The 25,298-nt window shown below is 45.2% G+C and overlaps 1 protein-coding gene across 3 annotated transcripts in view; it reads left to right on the top strand.

The window, feature by feature from the left end:
• Positions 1 to 25,298, top strand: part of COL27A1 (collagen type XXVII alpha 1 chain) — a 752,882-nt gene that overhangs the window by 191,409 nt on the left and 536,175 nt on the right. For all 3 annotated transcript variants that reach the window (XM_077478787.1, XM_077478785.1, XM_077478786.1), the window contains exons 10-11: positions 5,034 to 5,078; positions 15,255 to 15,308. In XM_077478787.1, coding sequence (XP_077334913.1) covers positions 5,034 to 5,078; positions 15,255 to 15,308 — 99 coding nt within the window. The remainder of the gene's footprint in view (positions 1 to 5,033; positions 5,079 to 15,254; positions 15,309 to 25,298) is intronic.

Genomic DNA, 25,298 nt, shown 5'->3' with positions numbered 1-25,298 from the left:
GAACACCCATGCGATCCGATTCTGCTGCGGGCCAAAAAAAGGGTCCCGTGCGAATTTGCGGCGGGTGCGGCGAATGGCTGAACTCGAATCGCACAGAGATCGGATGTGATTTGCACTGCAGTGCGGTGCGAATCACATTCGTTCTCATAAACCGCTGCAATGTGAACCCAGCCTTAGTGACACTGGCGACGGGGGGTGATCACGGGGTTAAACCTTTATTGGGGGGGTTAGGGGGGTACATTAGAACTAAAGGGGGCTAACTCTAACTGCCCTAACAGTTATTACAGTCACAAATGACACCAATGCAAAAAAAAAAAAAAAAAAAAAAAAAATGACATTGGTGTCACTGTGACTGGGGGGCAGGGGTAATTGGGGGGGTGATCGGGGGGTAAAGGGGGGGTGTGAGTGTGCCTGGCATGTTCTACTGTGTGTGTAGAGTGTTGGTGCAACTCACCGATCCGCTCTCCTCCGTGTCGGAACGGAAAATACCGACACGGAGGAGAGAATACATCACTTCCTCTCCTGTGTTTACATTACAGGAGAGGAAGTGATGTCACGGGGGATTTCCATTCGTCGAGAGCGATCGCGAGGGGGTGGCCATGAATGAATGGCCGCCCCCTCATCCCGGATCGCTCTCGAAGGAATGCCGACCGCCGCAGGCACCGGGGGGGGGCCCGATCGGGCCCCCCACCCGCGGGCAGGCAGGGACTTATATATACGCCCATATGCCTGCCCGTGCCATTCTGCCGACGTATATCGTCGTGCGGCGGTCGGCAAGTGGTTAATAACTGTTGCTGATTTCTACCACTGATTGAAAGTGGTAAAAGCAGATAATGCAATACTCAGAATCAGTGTCGGCCCTTAAAATGGTGGTTAAAATAATTAAAAATTGCCAACAGTATAACAACAGTATGACCAGCATTTGGTGTGTTAGCAGTTTGATGCATCTGCAGCTGGCTGTCCCTGTATGAAAAAAGCGGTTTACTGTTTATTCAGTTATGACAAGTAAAGCCTTGTAATACCGGGATAGGCACCGATCAGCCATAACTTTAGGATCACCCACCTTATATTGCTTAGGTTCCCCTTTTGCCACCAAAACAATCCTGACCCATTGAGGCATAGACGCCACTAGACTTATGCTGTGGTATCTGGCACCAAGCTGTCAGTAGCAGATCCTGTTTTTGGACTACATGACTGCCATGACAGTCAATCACGGTGGTCACATGATCTTAAGCCGCACCCCACCTAAACTTCTTCCTAAACCTCTTAAAGGGCTGGGAGGTGTCAGAACTAAGAGGACAAAGCGGGGGTCCACTCAAAAAATTTTTTTTTAAAAGCCAGAAGCTACAAATACTGCAGTTGCTGACTTTTAAAAAATGGACACTTAACTGTCCAGGGTGCCCGCGATGTCGGCAGCCAAAGCCGATCGATCGGCTCTCTGCTGCTTCCACTGCCATCCTCTGTGAGGTAATCAGGAAGTGAAGCTTTGCGGCTTCACTTCCCGTTTCCCTACTGCGCATGCGTGAGTTGCTCTGCGCGTCCTAGCTGGTGTCCCCACTGTGTTCTGGGACCTGTGTATTTCCCAGAACACGGCGGGGGGGGGGGGGAATTGGACGGGACGTTAAGGGGCGTGACTCCCGAGGGAGTCTATGCCCAGAAGTGGGTGCAGATACCTAAGTTTTGCAGTGTGGCAGAGCGCATTCTTTTTGAATGAGTCCACTCACATCAGGGAATACCATTTCAATGAAGGGGTGCACTTTGTCAGCAACAATGTTTAGGTAGGTGATATGTGTCAAGTAACATCCACATGAATGGCATGATCAAAGGTTTCCCAGCAGAACATTGCCCCTGGCTTGTCTTCTTCCCATAGTGCATCCTGGTACCATCTTTTCCCCAGATAAGGAAAGCACATGCGTCCAGCTCAACCGTATGATATAAACAAAAACATGATTCATCAGACCAGGCCACCTTCTTCCGTTGCTCCGTGCTCCAGTTCTATTGCTCACATGCCCATTGTAAACGCTTTTGGCTATGGACATAGGTCAGCATCTGTGTATATTGCAACAAAAAACTAAAAGATAATACATTGTATAAAATATGCTTAACAGATGTAATATTTATCTTCACCATACTGAGCACAGCAGGGCTGCCTCATTGTATTCACTGCTACTACTGACAAACTAAAGCCAACTGATTGGCAAATCCTAAATTTAATCTGTATAACCAGGAACCAAGACAAGCCAGCTTACATTTATACTGTCTGTTTGCCAAAGGCTCATACGTCAGTCTTGGCCTCGTGGATAATATTTGTATTAAAGAATGCAATTTTCCATTGGGGAACTAAAAGCATCAGCATTCTTCTACCTCTGTGTACAGATCAGGTATTGTGGTATTGAAAGGTGTCCTGTAGGTTGGCACTAGTTGCCCTTATCTGGCAGTATGATAAATGCAATTTTTTTTTTTTTTTAATGATTTAAAGTGGTTGTAAACCCTTACAAACCACTTTGACCTACAGGTAAGCCTAGATTTAGGCTTACCTGTAGGTCCAAGCAATATCTCCTAAACCTATATGGTTTAGGAGATATTTGCCCGAAAACAGGCACCGCTGTCTACGGCGCATGCGCCGTAGACAGCGCCGCGCAGGCGCACTGAGCGCGGCATTCTCAGTGACGGAGCTGCCGCGCGTGTCGTCTCCCGTGCACATGACGTCATCGCGGCTTCGCCGAATGACAGCGGCGGAGCTGCGAGACACCACCAACAAGATGGATGCGGCGGACTACAGGGGACAGCGGCGACTTCACTGGCTCCTGTGTCAGGTAAGTGACACATAATGGGCTACTATGCGATGCATAATAGTCCATTATGCTTTGCCTTTGCAGGGAATGAAAGAGGAAGTAAATTCATCAGGGTTTACTTCCTCTTTAACTTTGTCAATGTTTCTTGAATCGACTTGTACTATACATTGTCATTCTCGTGGCATCATTATTTTGTCTGCTCTTTCAAATTCTCCAAATAAATTAATTGGTTATTCAAAGTGAAAACCACTTCTTATTTATTAAATTAGAACCTAAGACGAACCTTTTTTTTTTTTTTTTTTCATTTTGGATAGCTTAAGTAAGGGTTATAACCCCTGTCAGATGTGTTTTTTTCCCATCTGTGTCCCTTTGGGGAGATTTTTCTCATATCCTATATCAGAGACACAACAGGACATGGAAAAAAAGATATCTCCCCAAAGTGAGTGTAAATACTTTGACTATTGTCGCTACAACTGATGTCAGAGTTCCCCCATTGATCTGCTTCAGTGACAGCTGTATAAATTAGATTTCCCCACACTGCCCCCCACATTTCTCAAACTGGGACACAGAGAAATCTACCAGAGGATCTTTTACCCCAAACTACAAAACATTGCTGGAGTTGTAGATTAATGGGTAGTTCAATGGACGTTATTATAGTTTCAAGATTTTAATTTTATAGAAGTTGTCTGGCGTTAAGGCATATCTAAATTCAAAACAAAAATTTAATATATTTCAACTTCCCAAACCCAAAGATGTGGTGACTGAAAACGTTTTTTTTTGGAAATTTTTTTCCCCCTATATTTCCACCTGCCGATCCTGACAGTAACACACTTCCTGTCCTAGGGTGGCAACCCTCACTCACTTCACTCACTGTACTGTATCTATGGAGAAGCAGCATTGTCACCCTAGACTACTCTCCTGATTTGGACTACACATGCCTCCCCCTCTCCTGATGTATATTATATAGGAAAGAATTGCTTTATAGTTTAGAGAAGATGGCTGGAATACTGATAACATTGTTTGGGGTTTCAGTTCAAATTACAAGGACACTGGATTTCTGGCAGGATTAACATCTATTGTTCTGTACATCCAGAAAATTTTCTTGGGCTGAAAAAGAAAACAAATTCAGCCACCACATCTAAGGACTGGTAACCAGAAATGTATTCAATTTTTATTCTTGGGCTTAAATTCACTTTTAGTTACTTTCCAAAAATTATGTTTCCAGCATCTAGTGAATTGAAAATATGTGCGGTATTAAATCATTACATGGCTTACAAACTGGCTTCTGTCACCATTTATGAAGGACAGATACATTTAAGTGTAAAATAAAGACAGGTTTTATATACCGTGTTTCCCTGAAAACAAAAACAGGTCTTCTATTAATTTTGGCTACAAAAAACACACTAGGGCTTATTTCCAGGGGATGTCTTATTTATTTACAGTAATTACAATAATCTACATTTATTCAAACAGTCATATCATCTTAAAAAAAAATGCTTTAAAGCATGATAGTGCTTGTGCTGTGTCATTTACCGCTCTAAGTTCTAGAAGACGTGGAACAAAGCAAAATGTTTAAAAAAAAAAAAAAGTTCCTGAGTCAGCATTATGAAATGCAGGTAATCCCAAAACCTTGGTTAAATTCCTTGTAAAATTATGTAATCCGTTCTGTAAAAAGATTATATAATGTGCAGTGTCTCTCCTTGTGTAACTTTATTGTGGAAAATACCTTATATTCAGCGCCGCTGGGCGCTCACGTGACCTGCCGGAGCTCCTTTTCCCCACTTCGAATAATGCAGAGGGAGAGGCTGAAATCTCAGCTGACGTCAACTCCGCTCTGAGTACTGTGGAGGGAGGAGCCGCTGACATCAGCCAGGAGGATGGAGAAGATCTCCGGCGGGTCACGTGAGCACCCAGCAAATTTGTAACTAAAGTATTTTCCACAATAAAGTTACACAAGGAGACACACTGCACGTTATATAATCTTTTTACAAAACAGTTTTCATGTTTTTACAAGGACTTTAACTAGGGTTTACTTTTGGGGTATGGCTTATATTACAGCCATCCCTGAAAATCGCTCTGGGTCTTATTTCCGGGTTGGGCTTATTTTGAGGGGAACAGGGTATTTGTTGTAATTGCGTGAATGTTTTTGTCACTCAGACCATATATTTTATCTTGCCATCTTCCATGTCTGTGACAGCTCTGAATATGTATATCTTTTCTTATCTGTCTTGTCTCCAGGGATTACCGGGACCAATAGGAGTTCCAGGACCAAAGGGAAGCCGGGTTAGTGCCATTCTTTAATTTACAGCCCGATGTGTGTGCTATTCTCTTTTAGCAGAGACAATCAGAGGATTCTGGGATAAACACTGGAGTATCAAGTAAACCATTGATGTCTATCATATTAGGAATATGAGCTTGATTGAAATTTATTTGTCGTTTTATCATTTTGTGAAATGAATTATAATTATAACTATACTGTATTGGTTGTTTTATAATGATTTTGTCATAATTTACAGATTTTTTTCAGCATGTTTTATACTTTATCAGCACAGAAAAGCAGAGCTGAATTCCAAATGCCGAACAGGAAATGATGTTGCAGCCCAAATCACGGTTTTAGGTCTTGACCTACAGAGCAGATAACCCAGCTCTGCTTTTGAGATAATTGAAAGCAAAGCAAAAATTATTCCAGCAGTGGCTGTAGTAATTCCTGCTTTTGTTTTATCACATTATTAAATGGTTGTCAAAATATAGTATGTAAGAGCAAAGTGGTAAGGTGACCAGACAACCAGAAAGTCTTAATTACTGTATTGCATGTTATCTAAGGAAAATGTCCTTTAAATGTACTTCAAATATGACTGTATTATACTCGAAACTGTATAAATCAAGCAAATAAAGTACAGTATGAAAGAGTTGTTTTACCTGTAAAAGGCTTTACATTCTGTCTTTCCAGCCCAGAGTTTTTTTTACCGTCTCATCCAGCATTTCTCAACTTTTTTTTTTTTTTAAAAGCCAGAGGAACTCCTAGAATTTTCATATTTTGGGGGACCCCTGTTAAAAATTATATCTAGAGCCCATGGTACATTATTAACACCAGTACACTATAGAAAAAATAGAATAATGAATATCACATACCTAGAGTATTTCACACTCATGGTCGATCATTTTAAAACTAAAATGCACTCAATTTAAATAAATACTTTTTAATTATAATACCAAATAATTATCAGAAATAATCACAAAATTAAAGTCAATGGAAAAGTGCTTCCTTTTTGGTGAGTGAAGAAAAGAGAGCCACGCTTACAGACATCTAAAAAAAAAAAAAAAAAATCACTGGTGGCAAGCCACTGACTCTGCCATGTGATGCTTGCTCACACACTGAGATGGGAGGTCAGTCTGCCACAGCCCAAAGGAATCCCTGGAAACTTCCGAAAGGAACTCTGGTGTTTGAGGAAACCATGGTTGAGAATGGCTGATCCCATTACACAGCACTGCCAGAATGGCAACCTGTAGATATTTATACAGTGTGCGTGTACATTATTTATATATATTTATTTTCTGAGTAAACTTGGATAGTTATAGTAGTTTTTTATGTATCCAATATGCTGAATTTGAAGAATTCAGAGAAATAAAGCCTCATATCAAATACAGCATATCAGTTAAGTAATTTGCTAATGCTCTCTGGGTGTTGAGCAAGAGTTGGGAGACATTCTTCAGGAGAAGCCCAATTCCCAAAAACTCTAAAGCCAGGTACACACGATCGGACTTTACAATGGAAAATGTTCTATGACAGGCTGTTGGCGGTAAATCTGACTGCGTGTATGCTCCATCTGACAATTGTTGTTGTATTTGGATTTTTGGTGGACAAATGTTGGCTAACAGGTTTTAAAATTTTCCACGAATAAATGTGTGTTGAATTTTCCGAGCGTGTACACAAGTCCGCTGGACAAAAGTCCAAATTGCAAACACACATGCTCAGAAGCAAGGACGAGCCAGAAGCGGCCGGTCTTGTAAACTAGCGTTCGCAATGACGTGTCAAATTATGAAATCTCGAAATGCAGCGCACATTCTCTTCTTTAATGGGATAATAATGAAGCTGCTTTTCTGGTTATACTGATGGAGTTATTGCAAACAAATTTCCCAAGGCTTTTTTTTTTCCTATAAAAATAACATACATGTTGTTATAATTACCTGCTCTGTTGCAGTGGATTTGCACAGAGCGGCCTGGATCCTCCTCTTCTCGGGTCCCTTTTCTGTGATTTTGGCCCCTCCCTCCTGTTCAGTACCCCAACAGCAAGCAGCTTACTATGGGGGCACCCATGCTGAGTCACAGCTCCCTGTGTCCATTCAGACACGGTCCCCCGCCCCGACTCGGCCATGCCCGACTTTTCCTTGATTGGCTAGCTGACTTTGAGTGACAGCGGGGGGGGGCTGCTGAACACAGAAGGCTTATTATCCTAATGCATAGGATGCATTAAGATAAAACACCTTCTGCATTTACAACCCCTTTAAAGTGTTTGTAAAGGCAATAAAAAAACAAAAAACAAACATGTTACCTGCTCTGTGCATTGGTTTTGCACAGAGCAGCCCGGATCCTCCTCTTCTTGGTTCCCAGTCAGCAGAGTGGGCCCCCCCCCCGCATGCCGAGTCCCCCAATAGCAAGCCGCTTGCTATGGGGGCACTTGTGCGTGCTCGCTCCCAGGCCTTACTCTCTGCGTCCATAATACACAGAGTTGAGCTAGTCCCACTCCCTCCTCACTTGCTGTGATTGAGAGCAGTGGGAGCCAATGGCTCCTGCTGCTGCATCTCTGCCAATGAGGAGGGAGAGACCCGGGAGAACCTTGGCTCCTGTGTACATTGCTGGATCGAGATCGGACTTTAGTATTAGGGGGGCTGAAGGGTGAGCTGTAAAACCTTCAGCCTTTAGAACCATTTTAAACAGAACTACACCTCATCTGAACACCAAAAAATAAATTTTCATATTCAAAGAAAACTCACCCATCTATCCATCCATGTCTCCATGTTTTATTGTTTTGAGCAATCACTTTAATAAAAACACTGCTTAGCATTTCTGGCCATAGCCATCTTGATTAAGCGCAGATAATTCATGTACCATTTGCTTCCTAGAGTCCATCTGCCCTTAGTTCAGGCATGCAGACAGAAAGGTGTGCCTAACTGAGAAAACCCCCTCCTGAAGGCCGCCTGGGATGCATGACATAATTTGCTCTATTTGCATCTATTTACTAATGCTCAAACCTAGCATAAGGATTAAAAATAGTCATTGTTTGAGAGAGTGAAGTTCTGCTTTAGGCTGCTTTCACACTGGGGCGGGAGCGGCGTCGGCGTTAAAGTGCCGCTATTTTTAGCGGCGCTTTACCGTCGTTTTAGCGGCGGTCTGCGGGCGCTAGCGGGGTGGTTTTAACCCCTGCTAGCGGCCCGAAAAAGGGTTAAACCCGCCCGCAAAGCGCCGCTTGAATACACCACTCCTTCCCCGCTTCAAAGATGCGGCTAGCAGGACTTTTTTCACCGTCCTGCCAGCCCATCGCTCCAGTGTGAAAGCCCTCCGGCTTTCACACTGGAGGGAAAGGGGCCGGTTTTTTTCAGGCGCTACACAGGCGCTATTTTTAGCGCTGTAACGCCTGAATACCGCCCCAGTGTGAAAGCAGCCTTAATGTTTTTTTTAGGCCTGTTTGGGCAAATTCGGTCATGTTTACACTCCTAGTGGGGAAAACTTCACCATTCAGAATGCTGCTTTACAATTTTCCCTCCACTAAGGGTAGGCTCAAGTAAAATTCCAAATCTTTATTTTGGATATCAGCGGTCTAAAGTGTCTTTCATGTCCTCTCATGAATGCTGCAGGTGGAAGTTTGGAGACAGATTTCCTGATTATCTGCAGTGGTTTGAATAAACCTGAAAGTGTTCAGGACTCAGTACTTCCTGGTTTATTTGCTACAGGAGATGATTTGGTGTACATGAAGTATCCTGGTTCCTTTGGTTTCTGTTTGGGACAGTATTTGACTTTTATTGACTTCTGCCCACGTCTTGATTAAGCATGCACCACTAACCTCCACCCCTTGTCATTTATCTGTCAAATCCAGAGCCTCTGGATTTGTTTGGAGACCCCTGGTCTATCAGATCTGATGGAAATGGACAGTCAGTCCGTTTCCATCTGACAGCTATAGAGGACAGTGAGCTGTGTCCTTTGTGCATCAGAGGAGCGCACACAGACCTGCCATCTGCCTGATCAGCAGGGGATTTTCCACTGATTCCCAGACTCTGCCAGTGTGAAAGGGGCACTAGAGGGGCAGCACTAGGGACTTATGTGAAGAACAGTGTGTATATGCTGATGAGGAACATGCTGAGAGCGCAAAGTGAGCAGAGGGGTTAGCACATCAGTGTCCTGCTGCGCCTCAACTGTCTAGGATAATGACAAAGCTGTATTCTCTTAACTGAAATAGAGATGAGTCAGATCAGCAACCTGTTGTGCTACCTGGTGGGGCTGTGTAAATCGCAGGAATGGATACTTTTAAATCAAATTATTTAGCAGGTAAAATAACTCTTGTATATTTAACTGTGTGTATAACTGTATTAAGCTCGGACTTAAAATGCAGTTTTATGGAAACTGACATCATAAAAAGCAGTATAGTTGTGAACGGGAATGATTTTAGATGAGCTTAGACTTCTCTGTTCAGTCGGTTTAAATACCTTGTCTTCTGTTAGGGTTCCCCAGTCTTGCTGCATGATCCCAGCTGCTCACAATATCTATATTCAGAGTAAACACAGCTCTGTAATCTGTGGGCAGTAATTGTGCTCACAGTCCATGGCTAGAAGTTCAGAAACAGTTTACATTACTCAACATTAACCCAAGGAACACATCTTGAAGCCATATGCAAATGAGACGTCTAGGATTTATTTTTTATTTTTTTGGGATCATCTGCTTGGTGTCTTTTGAAGCTCATTTAAAAAGACTGTGCTACTTTTTTATTTTTTGCAACATTAGTCTTGTATGTCACTTTGATGAATTATTGTGGCTGCATATAGTTAGTGAACTGCTTCTGTTTTAGCATACACTGGGGTTGATTTACTAAAAATTGAGAGTGGAAAATCTTTTTTTTTTTGTCAAAGCTTAATTGAACTAGCCAAAGGTAGCAGCTGATTGGCTACCATGCACAACTGCACTAGTGCAGCTGTGATCCGGTGTTAGTAAATCAACCCCATAGTGTCAGAGGCTATCCATGGGATTGAATGAATGAAATACTTGTATAGCGCACAATGTGAACTGAATCGCCACTAGAATTCTACCTATTTTTTAGAGATCACACTGCGGCACAAAGTATTTTCAAGAAATTATTTTCCTGGATTACTTGGGACTTCATTGACTTTTGAAAACTTATTTGTGCTATGTTATTGGCTTAGTAAATTTTGAAGCCAGTATTTCAAAATCATAGCCAGGCAGCCAGAATTGTTTGAAGAGTAGGATGGTGAAGTGCTGGGCTTCAAGGTAAATAAGGAATCTGGGATACATATGATCCTCTGGATAGCCAACTTAGGCGAGGTTACATAAACAGAGTGCCAAGCAATGGTGTGATTCTTTTTTTTCTTTACAATGAAACGGTTCTTTAACCACTTCAGCTCCGGACCAATAAACACCTTAAGGACCAGAGGTCTTTTTGCAATTTCGCACTGCGCTGCTTTAACTGGTAATTGCGCGGTCATGCAATATTGCACCCAAACGAAATTTGCGTCCTTTTCTTCCCACAAATAGAGCTTTCTTTTGATGGTATTTGATTGCCTCTGCGATTTTTTTTTTTTTGCGATATAAATGGAAAAAGAGCGAAAATTTTGAAAAAAAAAGATATTTTCTTCTTTTTGTTATAAGAAAAATCGAATAAACTAAATTTTAGTCATACATTGAGGGCAAAATTTATTTAGCCACATGTCTTTAGTAAAAAAAATGTCAATAAGCGTATATTTTTTGGTTTGCGCAAAAGTTATAGCGTCTACAAACTAGAGTACATTTTCTGGAATTTACACAGCTTTTAATTTATGACTGCCGATCTCATTTCTTGAGGTGCTAAAATGGCAGGGCAGTACAAATCCCCCCCAAATGACCCCATTTTGGAAAGTAGACACCCCAAGGAAATTGCTGATGGGTATGTTGAGCCCATTGAATATTTATTTTTTTTGTCCTAAGGGATTGAATAATGACAAAAAAAAATAAAAAAATTTTTTTTACAAAAAGTTGTCACTAAATGATATATTGCTCACACATGCCATGGTTATATGTGGAATTGCACCCCAAAATATATTCCGCTACTTCTCCCGAGTATGGCGATACCACGTGTGTGGGACTTTTTGGGAGTCTAGTCGCGCAGGGCACCCCGAAAACCAATCACCACCTTCAGGATTTCTAAGGGTGCAAATTTTTGATTTAACTCCTCACTACCTATCACAGTTTCGAAGGCCATAAAATGCCAAAATAGCACAAAACCCCCCAAAATGACCCCATTTTGGAAAGTAGACACCCCAAGCTATTTACTGAGAGGCATGTTGAGTCCATGGAATATTTTATATTTTGCCACAAGTTGCGGGAATATTACAAACTTTTTTTTTTTTGCACCAAGTTGTCACTAAATGATATATTGCTCACACATGCTATGGGCATATGTGAAATGACACCCCAAAATACATTCTGCTGCTTCTCCCGAGTACGGGGATACCACATGTGTGGGACTTTTTGGGAGTCTAGTCGCGCACGGCACCCCGAAAACCAATCACCACCTTCAGGATTTCTAAGGGTGCAAATTTTTGATTTAACTCCTCACTACCTATCACAGTTTCGAAGGCCATAAAATGCCAAAATAGCACAAAACCCCCCCAAATGACCCCATTTTGGAAAGTAGACACCCCAAGCTATTTACTGAGAGGCATGTTGAGTCCATGGAATATTTTATATATTGCCAAAAGTTGCGGGAATATTACAAACTTTTTTTTTTTTTGCACAAAGTTGTCACTAAATGATATATTGCTCACACATGCTATGTGCAGAAGTCAAATTACACCCCAAAATAAATTCTGCTGCTTCTCCCGAGTACGGGGATACCACATGTGGGGGACTTTTTGGGAGCCTAGCCACGTACGGGACCCCGAAAACCAAGCACTGCCTTCCGGATTTGAATATAAAATGCTATAAAAAACAAACTAACCAGAGTCACCCGTAACACTTATACGGTGATCAGTGGTGAAAGGGTTAACTAGGGGCAATCAGGGGGTTCAAATTTTTATTAGGTAGTATATGGGGGTCCCTGGCGCTATATAAAAACCTGACGGGGAACCTAAATAACTAACTGGCTAACCAGCGTCACCAGTGACACTTATACTGTGATCGCTGGTGAAAGGGGGTGAAAGGGTTAACTAGCAGCAATCAGGGGGTTAAAGCCATTATTGGGTAGTATATCGGGGTACCTAGCGATATAAAAACCTGGCGGTGAACCTAAAAAAATAACTAGCTACCTAGCGACACATGCAGCGATCAGAAAAATGATCGCTTAGTGACACTGGCAAAAGGGGGTGAAAGAGTTAACTAGCGGCAATCAGGGGGTTAAAAACATTATTGGGTAGTATATCGGGGTACCTAGCGCTATAAAAACCTGGCGGTGAACCTAAAAAAATAACTAGCTACCTAGGGACTGTAGCGACACTAATGCAGCGATCAGAAAAACGATCGCTTAGTGACACTGGCAAAAGGGGGTGAAAGGGTTAACTAGCGGCAATCAGGGGGTTAAAAACATTATTGGGTAGTATATCGGGGTACCTAGCGCTATAAAAACCTGGCGGTGAACCTAAAAAAATAACTAGCTACCTAGCGACACTAGCGACACATGCAGCGATCAGAAAAATGATCGCTTAGTGACACTGGCAAAAGGGGGTGAAAGGGTTAACTCTAGGGGCAATCAGGGGGTTAAATCTTTATTGGGGGGTGATAGGGGGCTACCCTGGACCTAACACTAACTGTCCTGACAGTTTTTACTGTCACAACTGACACTGAATGCATTGATCAGTAAAGAAATGATCAATGCAATCAGTGACACTGTGACTGGGGGGGGAGGGGGGCGGGGGGGGGATCGGGGGGCGATCGGGGGGGGTTTGTGTGCCTGTGTGTACCTACATGTCAGTGTAGTGTTGGTGCACACTTACTTTTACTGTTCTCCTCGTAGTCCGGTCAAAAAGACCGTCCCGAGGAGAATGACATCACTTCCTCCTTCCTGTGTAAACAATACACAGGGGAGGAAGCTTCTCATTGGCCAGGAGCGATCCAGAGGGGGTGGCCGAAAACCAACGGCCATCCCCTCATCACGGAGCGCTCCTGGACCGAATCGGACCGCCGTAACCAGCGGGAGGGGGTCCGATCGGACCCCCCACCTGCTGGAAGGCAATCACGTAGATGTACGTGATTATGCCTGCCTGTGCCATTGTGCTGACGTACAATGGCAATACGGCGGTCCTCAAGTGGTTAACAGAATTGCTACCAGTGTGTTTCGGAGGTTGTACAGAACCCCGTCTTTATCAGGGCTTGAAGGGATCTGGACAGTGGATTGCTGTTATTAAGCTGGCTATAGATGGAGCGAATGGGTTGTAGGAAAGAATATAGATTCCCCATCAATACAGCCTCCAGAGCCATTGTTTTCTCTTGGCGGGGGGAGGGGAGAACACAGTGATTAGTGCTAGCGGCTATAATAGCCACGGGCAATGATCGCATGTAAAATCTGACAGGCTGGTTGCATTCAAGTTGATTGATCGATCAACTTGGGTACACTCAGCCTGCCTATACATGGTTTGAATGTCGGCCACCCACTGCTAAACCGGCCGAGATTCGAACTGTCTATGGCCTGCTTAAATCTTCATTTATTTATGCTACTTGATGGGTGAACTACAACTTGAAGGATGAGAGTCTGATCATTGGAGAAGAGCGGACTGAATTCTCAGCATGGCTAGAAAACTGACCACGCTGTGTTCTCCTGCCTAGTTTGGTCAGCTTTTAATAGGAAAGCAGAGGGAGTAGCTGGAACACCAGGGATTTTACATGAAGGAAGCAATAAAGAGAACAGGATACTTTTTTATACAAGTACATGGTACAGCAGGCACATATCAGGAATTTGAAATATTGGGTTTACATATTCTTTAATCCAAACTCTAATAATGGACGATTTCTGTATAACCTCTAAAACAAGTTGGCTGTTTTTCTGTTAAAGAACCTAAAGAAGATGAATAATAACACATGGGAGCTCTTGCACAGTATTTCCAGTCATTTACGTGCAGAAGTAGCTATATAAGACGCTGTGGCAGACTGGAGCTTGTACGGGGAGACTTGATTCAAAGGTAGATGGGAGAAAAGTTTACAGAAGCACCAGGATTACAATGCGTGAGACAATGCTTTGTCAAGGAGTGTGGGCTATGAATTGGTTCCAATGTGTGATTTCCTTGTACATTTTATAGTACACCATCCTCTGTTAACTCATGCCAAGTCTAAAAGAGGTTAAATGAAACGTCGTGCTTCTTTTCAATCTTTGATCTGGAACATATTACCAAATGCAGTAGCCTTCTAATCTCCCCTTCCGATACTCCCAGCTTTTTTCTGTAGATGGATTGGAACCTGCACAACTGCATGGCGAGCTTTGCTCTCTCTACGTGATAAAGTGGCTGCAACATCAAGATCTCATAAACTGCATTTAAATATTTAAGCACACAATCATTCTACACACATAGGGACCTGGCGACTTTTATATCTGTAGACTGATATTGTTTAGCCACCATTATCTGATTTTTCTGGGCTCGTTCTGCTTTTCTGGGTTGTAATGCAGATACATTTGTTATTAATGAACAGTTGAAAACCTTGGTTATTTTTTAAATATTTTTTTTCTTGTTGTTTGCTTAACAGAAAATTGGGTCTGGTTTATAAATACCAGTGCAAAGCAAAACTGCTGTTGCCAAAAGCAGCTAATAAGATGCTTCTGTAGCTTTTATTTCTTTGTAAAAGATGACAGCAAGTACCTGATTGGCTGCCATGGCCACCACAGCTTTTTTGTTCTGGTTTAATTATGTAAACCAATGTTGTTCAGTAATTATTGCTTTTAACTCCTAACCAGAATTTGTCGCAGCAGATTCCTGTCCTCCTGGGCCACACACAACCTGCGTAGAATGCCACCATCCCTGATGTGACACCCTGCCTTCCTCCTGCATAGAATGCCACGCTCCCTGGTGTGAGGGTATGTGCCCTTGGACTACATCGTGGAAGCCAGCACCATGCAGTCCATGGGCATATACACTTGCCTCAAGGTTTATCTCATCAGACCAGCGCTGGAGGAGACATGGCTGTACCAAGAGTTTGACACCCCCAGGCATATAGGAAAGGTTGAGGCTTGAGTTGGCTCTCATGTTTTTATCTTTTTCCTTTCCTTGCAGGGCTATATTGGCCCTCCGGGATTATTTGGCCTGCCTGGAGCTGATGGAGAACGCGTGAGTATTTTTTTCAGTATTAAAACATAAGTACATTGTTAGGCTTATTTGAAAAAAGCTGCAATGCGTGGTAACTCATAGCAACTTTAGGTCGGTATTCGCCGACCGTCACAGCTCCTCTCTGTAACTAAATGGGTTGTTTAGCCTGCCATTAGGAGAACTAGGCAAAATTGTTACACAATACACAGAACTTTTAGTCCCGCCCCAGGGGGGCGGACCCTGTGCTAACAACCCTCCCCCCTGCACCCAGCATATTGTTTGTTTTTATTTTGCCTAGTAAGGAGAATGACCTAGGAACCCTGCGGGCCCTTTTGGTCCATGTTTTTGCTGCAGGTTTGATGTTTTTTGCGCAAGATGAAAGATCCCAGGATCTTTCATCAACTTCCGGCTGGGTGACTGGCTGGTTAATGATTATCCTTGTAGTTTCCCCAGTCCGGCCATCGAGCGTGTGCAGGCCGCAGCTAAGGCTCGGCAGGCCACGACATGCCTCAGCTCCAGAGGTGGTCGTGAGCTTCAATGCTCCGGGGTATACATATGACCAGGCTACTGATGTCTGGATCACAGTATACCAGGCCAACAGCTACCCTGTAACTGTGCAGGAGTAGGTCTGTGATGGAATGTCTCCCAGCTCTTCAGGACTGGTAAGTACGGCTCTCCTTACTTCGGTGGGGTGAGCAACTGGGCATTCCCTGGGGGGTCGATTCGGGGGCCACCTCACCTCCTTATCTTCTCTCCTTAGTCCCTATCTCCCCTCCTTCCCCCCTCTGAGAGGGGTGACTGCATGCGCTGCAGGCAGTGTGTATGTGGGGGGGGTTCACTGGGTCTCTCACCCGTGGGGCTTTGTGCGCTAGCGTTGGTCCTGGTCCCGGTCTGGGGGGTCCCAAAAGGTGTCTGTGGAGGTGTTCTGTCACCGCATGGTGCTGTCTGGCGGCCAGCTTGACTGTGGGAAAGGCAGGTTCCCCTTGTGAGCCTCAGCAGCCATCTTCTATGGGATTCTCCTATTATATTATATAATATTGCATTGGCGGCCATTTTCTTGAAGCCCGAGTGCTCTTTTCACCGCAGTTCTCTTGTGACAGCTTTACATGTGCTCTCACAGGCTGTTTCCTGTGTCCACTGTGTGTTCAGGATGCTGGATGGCTCTTTGCTGAACGCTGGAGCAAGCACCGCTATTATAGACCGCTGCTGCCGACAGTTTTCTCCACTCTGCATCTGGGTAACCTCCTGGGGACTACAGGGACGGCTAGTGGCATTCACAGAACACCCCAGGGTGGTGAGTCTGGTGCTAAGTACCCCTCCCCCCCCATGCGGCAGCAGCAGGAGGTTGGGACCTTCACTGTCCTAAGTCCCCTTGCAGGTGGCAGACAGGCTAGGGTCAGCATGGCTTCAGAAACTGGTGTTTCTTCCCCAAAATCCAGGCTATTGCAACCGGGTCACCTGCGGATAGCGCGGTGCCCATGGACACCCTGACGGCGGTCCTTAACTCTTGTGTTGCAAAGATAGAGGCGGGCGCGTGGAAGGAAAGGTGCACGTAAGAGGCCCCTGCCCCCCCCATCCTCTGGGGAGAACTCGGATGCAGACTCGGACCCTGCTGCGGCTGGTGACCCCTGCTCTGACCTATCAGACGTGGCTGACCAGGACCATTCGGACAGTGAGGATGATTCCCTATCCGGGTCTGGACGCGGCAAATCGCTTGTTGGAGCACTTGTCACAGCTGTGCGTGATACCCTGAAGATTCAGGAGCCAGCGGATCCCTCTGCTGATGTACCGGTCCCTTTTGGGTCCCGCAAGCCAGCACGTTCACCTAAGGTGTTCCCATATTTGACTTATTTTCACAAATTCAACTACAGGGAATGGGGTCGCTCGCAATGGACCTTTTCGGTTCCCAAAAACTTGGAGGTGCGTTACCCCTTTGAGGAAAGCCTTTTCAAAAAATGGTCGGCTCCTCCGGTCGTGGATCCCCCAGTATCCAGGTTAAATAAAGTAACCACGATCCCGGTTGAGGGGACTCCTGCTTTCAAGGATCCCACGGACAGGAAGGCCGAGGCAGTGGCTCGCTCCTTGTTTACGGTTGTGGGGTCAGCCGTGCGACCTGTACTGGCTTCCGCACTGGTGTCAGACACTGAGTGGGCAAACAAAACGTTTGCACCGCAAATTGGGAGAGCAAAACGCCTCCCCTGTCTGCGTGGAACTAGCAGACCAACTAGTTCAAGGCCTTAAGTATGTTTGTGACATGGCCCTGGATACACTCCCTTATCCAGGGCTTCGGTGTCAGCTGTGGTGCTGAGGCACCTGATTTGGCTAAAATGCTCGTCTGCTGACCAGGCATCCAAGAAAGCCCTGACGGATCTTCCCTTCCTTGGCGACCAGCTCTTTGGAGCATCGTTGGATGACATTATTAAAAATGCCACTGGGGGTAAGAGTACCCTACTCCCACAGGCCAGGAAGGCTAAGGAGCCACGCCGTAGGCAAGGGCCCTCCTTTTTCCGCTCAAACGGCTTTTTTGTCCGCCCGGTGCTTCGACAAAACGTCCCCAGCCTGACAGGACGTCCACGGACGGCCAGAAGCGTCCCTGGAACCGCAAGCCTAACAAGCCTGTGAACAAAAGTGCTACCACATGAAGGGTCATCTTTGGGAGTTTGCAGCCCGGTGGACCTCCCGGTTATCCGTCCAATGGGTCTGCGATCTGATTTCCAACGGCTACAAGATGGTTTCTCTTGACCGCAACCAGATTCTTCCCCTCCAGCATACCCACGTCCCCGGTTCGCTGGGAGGCCCTGTTAGGGACAGTAAGGGACTTGCTGAATCAGGGGGTGATTGTACCGGTTCCGGAATCGGAACGCTTCCAGGGGTTCTATTCAAATCTCTTTGTGGTTCCCAAGAAGGAAGGGGAACCTCCAATCTTGGACTTAAAGGCCCTCAATCACTTTGTGAAAGTTCAGAGGTTCAGAATGGAATCAGTTCGCTCAGTAGTCGCTGTACTCCATCAAGGGGACTTCCTAGCATCCTTGGACATCCAGGATGCTTACCTGCACATAACCATATGACTTTGTCTTCAAAAATTTCTGCGTTTGGCAGTAGGGGAAGCCCACTACCAGTTTGTGGCTCTTCCTTTTGGCCTGGCATCAGCCCCCTGAGTCTTTACCAAAGTACTGGCTCCAGTATTGGCGTTGCTGAGGCAGCGCGGGATCGCGATCATGGGTTACCTAGACGATCTCCTCCTGAGAGCCTCAGAATTAGAGGAAGATGTGGTGATCACCATGCAGACCCTGCAAGAATTTGGGTGGCTGTTGAACTTAAAAAATTTGGTTGTACCAACTCAGCGTCTGGAGTACCTGGGGTTACTGTTGGACTCTAGGGAAGCGAGGGTTTTCTCCCCTCAGACAAATTGCTGAGTCTCAGATCTTTGGTCCATCTACTGATAAACCGCAAGTGGTCGTCGCTACGCTTTTGCATGCGAGTACCAGGACTCATGGTGGACTCCTTTGAGGCAGTACCTTATGCCCGTTCCACACCAGAGTCCTGCAGAAGGAGTTATTGACAAAATGGGACAAATCTCTGTTGTCCCTGGATTGGCAGATTCAGGTGAGCCAACCAGTCAGGGACTCCCTGATATGGTGGTTGAGGTCCCTGGTGATTCAGTCCGGAAAATCGTTCCTTCCTCTAATATGGATGGTGATCATTACGGACGCCAGTCTGTCCAGCTGGGGTGGAGTGATGGGGATTCAGCCGGCTCAGGGCCTCTGGTCGTGGGAGGAATAAAAGTTACCAATCAATCTGCTCGAATTGAGAGCGATCAGGCTGTGCCTCCACACTTGGTCAATGAGTCTTCAAGGGCGTCCGATCAGGATTCAGTCAGACAACACCATGGCTGTGGCATACATAAATCACCAAGGGGGAACAAGAAGCTCAGCCGCAGCTCGGGAGGTCGCCCACATACTTCGGTGGGCAGAGCGACACGTTCCAGCCCTGTCAGCCATTTACATCCCGGGGGTGGAAAATTGGCAGGCGGACTATCTGAGTCGTCAGATGCTGGACCCAGGAGAATGGGCGTTGCATCCGGAGATATTCAAGCTGCTGTGCCTGAAATGGGGCACACCAAATGTAGATCTTTTGGCCTCCCGTCTCAATCAGAAGGTGCCGAGATTCGTGTCCAGGACAAGAAATCCGTGGGCAGACGCGTCAGACGCACTGTTGGCTCCGTGGGATCAGTACCAGCTGATCTACGCCTTTCCTCCACTGAAACTATTGCCACGTCTGCTTCGCAGAGTGGAAGCCGAGGGGATTTCAGTAATCCTGGTTGCCCCAGATTGGCCTCAGCGACCCTGGTACACAGACCTGGTGCGTCTGGTGGCAGACTCTCCCTGGCGACTGCCACTGAGAGAGGACCTCCTATTTCAAGGTCCAATCTTTCACCCTGCTTTACCATCGCTGGCCTTAACGGCATGGCTATTGGGAGCCAAGTGCTGAGGAACCAGGGTCTGTCGGACTCGGTGATTCCAACCATGCTGAGGGCGTGGAAATCTTCTTCACAGAAGATATACCATCGTACCTGGAATTCCTACATCTCCCTGTGTGAGGAGAAAGGGTGGCATCCGCACTCCCTTTCTACATCCAGGATCCTGCTGTTTCTTGGAGTAGACCAGAAATTGGCGTTGAGCACCATTAAGGGGCAAATTTCAGCCCTGGCTGTCTTTTTTTTCAGCGACCCCTGGCGTTTAACTCCTTAGTGAGTACTTTTGTTCAGGGGGTACGACATGTAATCCCTCCGGTACGTCCACCTTTACCCCCATGGGATTTGAACCTGGTGTTGGCGCTTCAGAAGCCGCCGTTTGAGAATATCAGGGATATTCCCCTGTTGATCCTTTCACAGAAGGTAGTCTTTCTAGTGGCCATCACATCGGCCAGGAGGGTTTCGGAATTGGCGGCCTTGTCCTGCAAGTCGCCTTATTTGGTCATCCACAGGGATAAGGTGGTGTTGCGTCCGCTACTGTCCTTTCTACCAAAGGTGGTTTCGGCTTTTCATATCAATGAGGACATTGTATTACCATTGTTGTGTCCTAAGCCGAAGCACCCCAAGCAGGTGGCCCTTCACGCTCTCGATGTGGTTAGGGCTCTGAAGGTGTACTTGTCTGCCACGGCTCCCTTTCGGAAGTCAGACTCACTGTTTGTTTCGGTGGCTGGTCCAAAGAAAGGCATGGCGGTCTCGTTGGCCACTATTTCCAAGTGGATCAGACAGATTGTAGTCCAAGCCTACGCCTTGAAGGGGCAGGTACCCCCCCTTTCCAGTCACGGCCCACTCTACAAAAGCAATCGGAACGTCTTGGGTCTTCCGACACCAAGCGTCTGTCGCTCAGGTGTGTAAGGCGGCGACCTGGTCATCTGTCCATACGTTTACCAAGTTCTACAAGGTAGACGTCAGTGCATCGGCTGATGCCTGATTTGGCCTCAAAGTTTTGCAGGTAGCCGTGTAGTTGCAATTGCTTTTTTTTCCTGTTTTTTCGATAAAAACGCAGTACTGTTTGTTAATGCACTGTTGCATTACTTTCTCAAGAAGGTTGCGGTGTTGGGGATCTCTCCTGTTGAGAATGCCCAGTTATAGCGGTGTTTTTTTCCATACACTGCTGTTTTTTTGTGGGTTTAGTTTCACTAGTTCCCACTTGCCATGGTGGATGAAGTTTTAATGCTGTTTTTTCCCATCCCTCGTTTGACACTGCTTGGGGACGTCCCATTTAGTTTCAAAGAGGAGCTGTGTCGGTCGGTGAATATAAGAGAAAATAGGATTTTTGTACTCACCATAAAATCCTTTTCTCTGTAATTCACCGACCAACACAGCACCCACCCCTCCTTTTCTCTATGTTATACTGCTTGTTGACGTACTGAATCTGCTGGGAGCAGCAGGGAGGGTTGTTAGCACAGGGTCCGCCCCCCTGGGGCAGGACTAAAAGTTCTGTGTATTGTGTAACAATTTTGCCTAGTTCTCCTAATGGCAGGCTAAACAACCCATTTAGTTACAGAGAGGAGCTGTGTCGGTCGGTGAATTACAGAGTAAAGGATTTTACGGTGAGTACAAAAATCCTATTTTTTAAGTAGGCTATTTTCCTCTACATAACTCTGCTAGACTTTTAAAAAAACTCTGGCTTTTGCAGTGTGAGGTGAGTAGATAAGCTGACCGCCATGTGACAGTGCTTAGTGCCTGAGTGACCTATCACCAGGAAAAAGTACCATGTTCATATTATGTCCTTGGGTGTACCTGTGCAAATACTGAATTACAGAAAGTTGGCATTTGCATATGACGTTCAATAGGGGTCTAGAAACACTCTGGAGTTGAATACAGTTTCCGTTTCCAGAGAGTTAAGTTCACCTCAGAAGATGGAGTTTTTCGAAAGGGTGTAGCAAGGGTCTGTAGAGGAGGACAGTCTACTGAAAAAGGCTATATGGCACCTTTCCAAGTCAATGGAGTAGAACATTAGTGCAATGCATACATTTTTGGTTTAAATCCAGTCTTAGTAAATTTTTCTTCTAACAGCACAGACGGCAACAAGAGCCCCATAAACTCCATCAAAAGCAAAAAATTGTGTATCTTTAAGTGGAATTTTATTTTACTTCAAGCTTTTCCTAACAAATTATGGTGTCCGCAGTGTCAGCAGCATAAGTATACTAATAGTAATTATAGGAATCATATGAGAAATAAAAAAATGGCTCTAAAGTTGAGTTGAAAATTAGTGATATTTATGCTTTGCCTTTGCTTGCAATGAGCAACATTTACATTTTATTTGATGTAGCTTAATACATCAATAGCCCATATCAGGACCAAGTATACAGAGCGTAGTAATTTCACAAAAACACAGGTAAGATAAGTGGACTAATGTTACAGCTTAATGCAAATTTGCCCCCACTGGTGAGTAGAGTTCTCCACTAGCTGCATTGTGGATGCAGTTGAGTATAGTCTCAGGAGTTAGGTTTGTCACTGATCCATGGGGTTTGTTCCTGCAAATTTGATTTGCCTTCAGAAGCTGTACCTGGGCATGACAGTATGTGACAAGCCAGAAGGTGGAACAGTCTTGGCATAAAACAGGCTGGCAGCAACACAGAGATAAATATACCCCCCTGTCTGTGTGCCCTGCAATGTACTTACAGTGTATACATTACCTTGTGCACTGAGGCTAGACAGATACACACCACTGAGGCATGGAGCACATCTTGTCTCAGCAGTGTCACTCCTGCCCCATTAGTTTCTTGGAAGTTCTGCCTCAATTACTGAAACGTGTCATTGCTATTGTCTGGTTTCTTGCCAGCAGTCACTAAAATAAAGTTACATAAGCAAACCATTATCACAACTGTTGATCTAAAAGGAGGAAAAATTTGGGAAATGGCATGAACTTGAGCTGTATAAGGCCTCTTGCACTTTTTTTTTTTACTGAGCTAAACTACAGCCCATTAATTGTAATGTGTCAATGCACACAGGTGCGTAAACCAGCGCCATATATTCTTCGGTAACAAAAAAAATAAAATAGAAAAAATCTGCTTTTTTGGTCAGTAATTTACCCCTCATGCACGTAAATACACTTGAATGTGCAAATGCCCATTTACATATTGTGCAGAACAAGAACACGAGAATAAGTTTTCGCACGCCTGCATGTGAAATTGCACAAATACATACAATAAAAACATGTCTGAAAAAGTAGATGCTCAAAAAGTATCGTGCAAGAGGCCTAACAATGGTACTAAAGATTTCTTTGTTCGCCTGTTTGGAACACTTTGAAATGTTTAGGAGAGCCATTCACCAACTGGCATTTGTAGTAACCTGAGAGGTGTAGCTTTTTTTTCTCTACTTGATTTTTAACTATTTCCTTCCTGCCCAATGTGTTAAGCCAGCAATAGATGATTAAATTCTCGCCCGGTTCCTGCTAATGGCCGATTCGAGCCATGTATGGGCAGGCTGAATGTACCCAAGTTGATCTGTTGATCAACTTGGGTACAACCAGCTTGCCAGATTTTACTGCTGTTATAGCCACTAGCAATATTCAGTCTTCTCACAGCGGAGAACTAGGGTTCAGGCCTCTCCCTACTCTTCTGAATAAAAGTATTTTATTTGTATTGCTGTTGGAGATTCTCTTTCACTTCTTGTGTGGAATCTGTTGTCACCAGGACAGGAAGTGAGTTGAAATCTCTTCCAACAAGGCCCCAGATAGCAGTAAAAACCCAACAAGGATTCTGCTCCTTCTCCAGAGCTAAAAGAAAATGCTGTGGCAAACACTTTAAATACTGCCATTTGACTGCTGTAAAAACCTTTTTTTCTTATGGGGTGATCAGAGTGTAATTACAAACATGCCACATGGTGCCTCATAACCCATCAAATGTGTAAATAAACAGGTACAGGAGAATAGCAGAAAGCCTGAGCCCGCTAAGTTTAGTAAAAGTAAATCTCCCTGTTTACATAGACTTTAGGTTTTTGTAGGTCAGTTTGTTAAAGTGTGGATAATTGATAAGCACTTATGTGTTTTATAGACTTGTTAAACTTAGAAACTGTTCTGTCCCTGTGCTCGGTGGGTGATGGGTTTATAGAGCCAATCTATACACAGAGGGGGCATGTAACTTCAAAGGAGTGCACATTGGGGATAGGATGTCATGACCCTCTTTAAATAAACGCTTGTGCTCTCAGTAATTATATTGGTTTGTCTGTTTACCCTGTTGCCTACTGCATTCATCGAGTGCTGACAGCAGGGTGATCATCTGAGAATGAGCCCAAGAGATTTTAAAGGGTTTTTTTTTTCTAAGGGATTGTTTACTTCATTATATCCAGGTCATAGGTAGGCACAATCTATAGGTTTAATAGAACAGAGTAAATATGTGTAAACTTTTTAGCATTAAAGCTCATGTAGCGCCACAAATTTTTTCCTTCAATGTTTTGAATAGTGTAAGGAAGAATTAGAACCTCTGTCAAGTTTGTACAAAATCAAATGACAGCACCAAACAAAAGGTCTAAAAGTCCAAGCGCTTTAATATTGATATTAGTTTACATGAAGATGACCCAGAACAGCCAACACATTTTGAGGGCTGAAAGTTCTCCCATCCATGCTAATCCAGTGTTCCACTGATCTGTGTCCTGTTTTTTTTTTTTTTTATTATATGCAGCAAACAATTAAACACTGTTAATTATGTGTGAAGGTTGGCTGAAGGCCAGCCTGTATTTGTGGGAGGAGTCTGAGACTATTTAACCCTCCTCCTCTGTCAGGGCCACGGTTGGCGTTTTCTGGGTTGGAGCGTCATTCCCCCCTCCTTGTCATCCCTGGGTTTCACCGCGTTCAGTTGGGTTCTGTGTGGAGGCCGCCCTGCCGTCTGCTTTGCAACCCAAGTTCCACCCACGGCTCCCTCTGGATAGCATGCCGCCCGTCCGCGTTCATGCCGAGGGGAGCAGGGGTGCGTCCGTCATTTCCATTTCACATTGCTCTCCCTGCCCACCCACTCCCCATGCTTCTAGCTCCACCAGGGAGCCAGCCGCCAGCTCCTCTCTCCCCAGGCTCTTGTTCGCTCCACGTGTCGGCCGTCGGCTGATTCTACCTTTTGGGGGGGGGGGGGGGGGGGAAGGGGTGATTGGCCGCTGGCTCTGCTCCCCATACACTTCTATCACCAAGAGCTGCCGAGAGCCCGCCTGGCGATCGTCCGCCCGCTAGATCCTCTCTCCCCTTGTTCATGTGGCAGCGGGGTGATCGCCCGCCACTGGCTCTGCTCCCCTTATACGTCTATCACCAAGAGCCCGCCTGGTGATCAGCCGCCCGCTAGATCCTCTCTCCCCTTGTTTATGTGGCGGCCTGGGGGGGGGGGGAGATATCGGCTTGTGTTCTGTCCAAATGTGCATCCCTCTGTGGGTCCTAGTGCTCACGGAGGGGTGATGGGCTGTCACCCGCCCGTCGCTCCTTTCCTCCCCGCAAACTAGCATCTCTGCAGCAGTGACAGAGGATCTCAGTCCACCCAGGTTGCTGCTTT

This window comes from Lithobates pipiens, unplaced genomic scaffold (genome assembly GCF_037356315.1).
Source record: "Lithobates pipiens isolate NorthernLeopardFrog02 unplaced genomic scaffold, aLitPip1_a1.2 Scaffold_1, whole genome shotgun sequence".
Taxonomy (NCBI): domain Eukaryota; kingdom Metazoa; phylum Chordata; class Amphibia; order Anura; family Ranidae; genus Lithobates; species Lithobates pipiens.
Note: the sequence above shows the minus strand (reverse complement) of the source record. Positions and strands in the feature narration are given on the sequence as shown.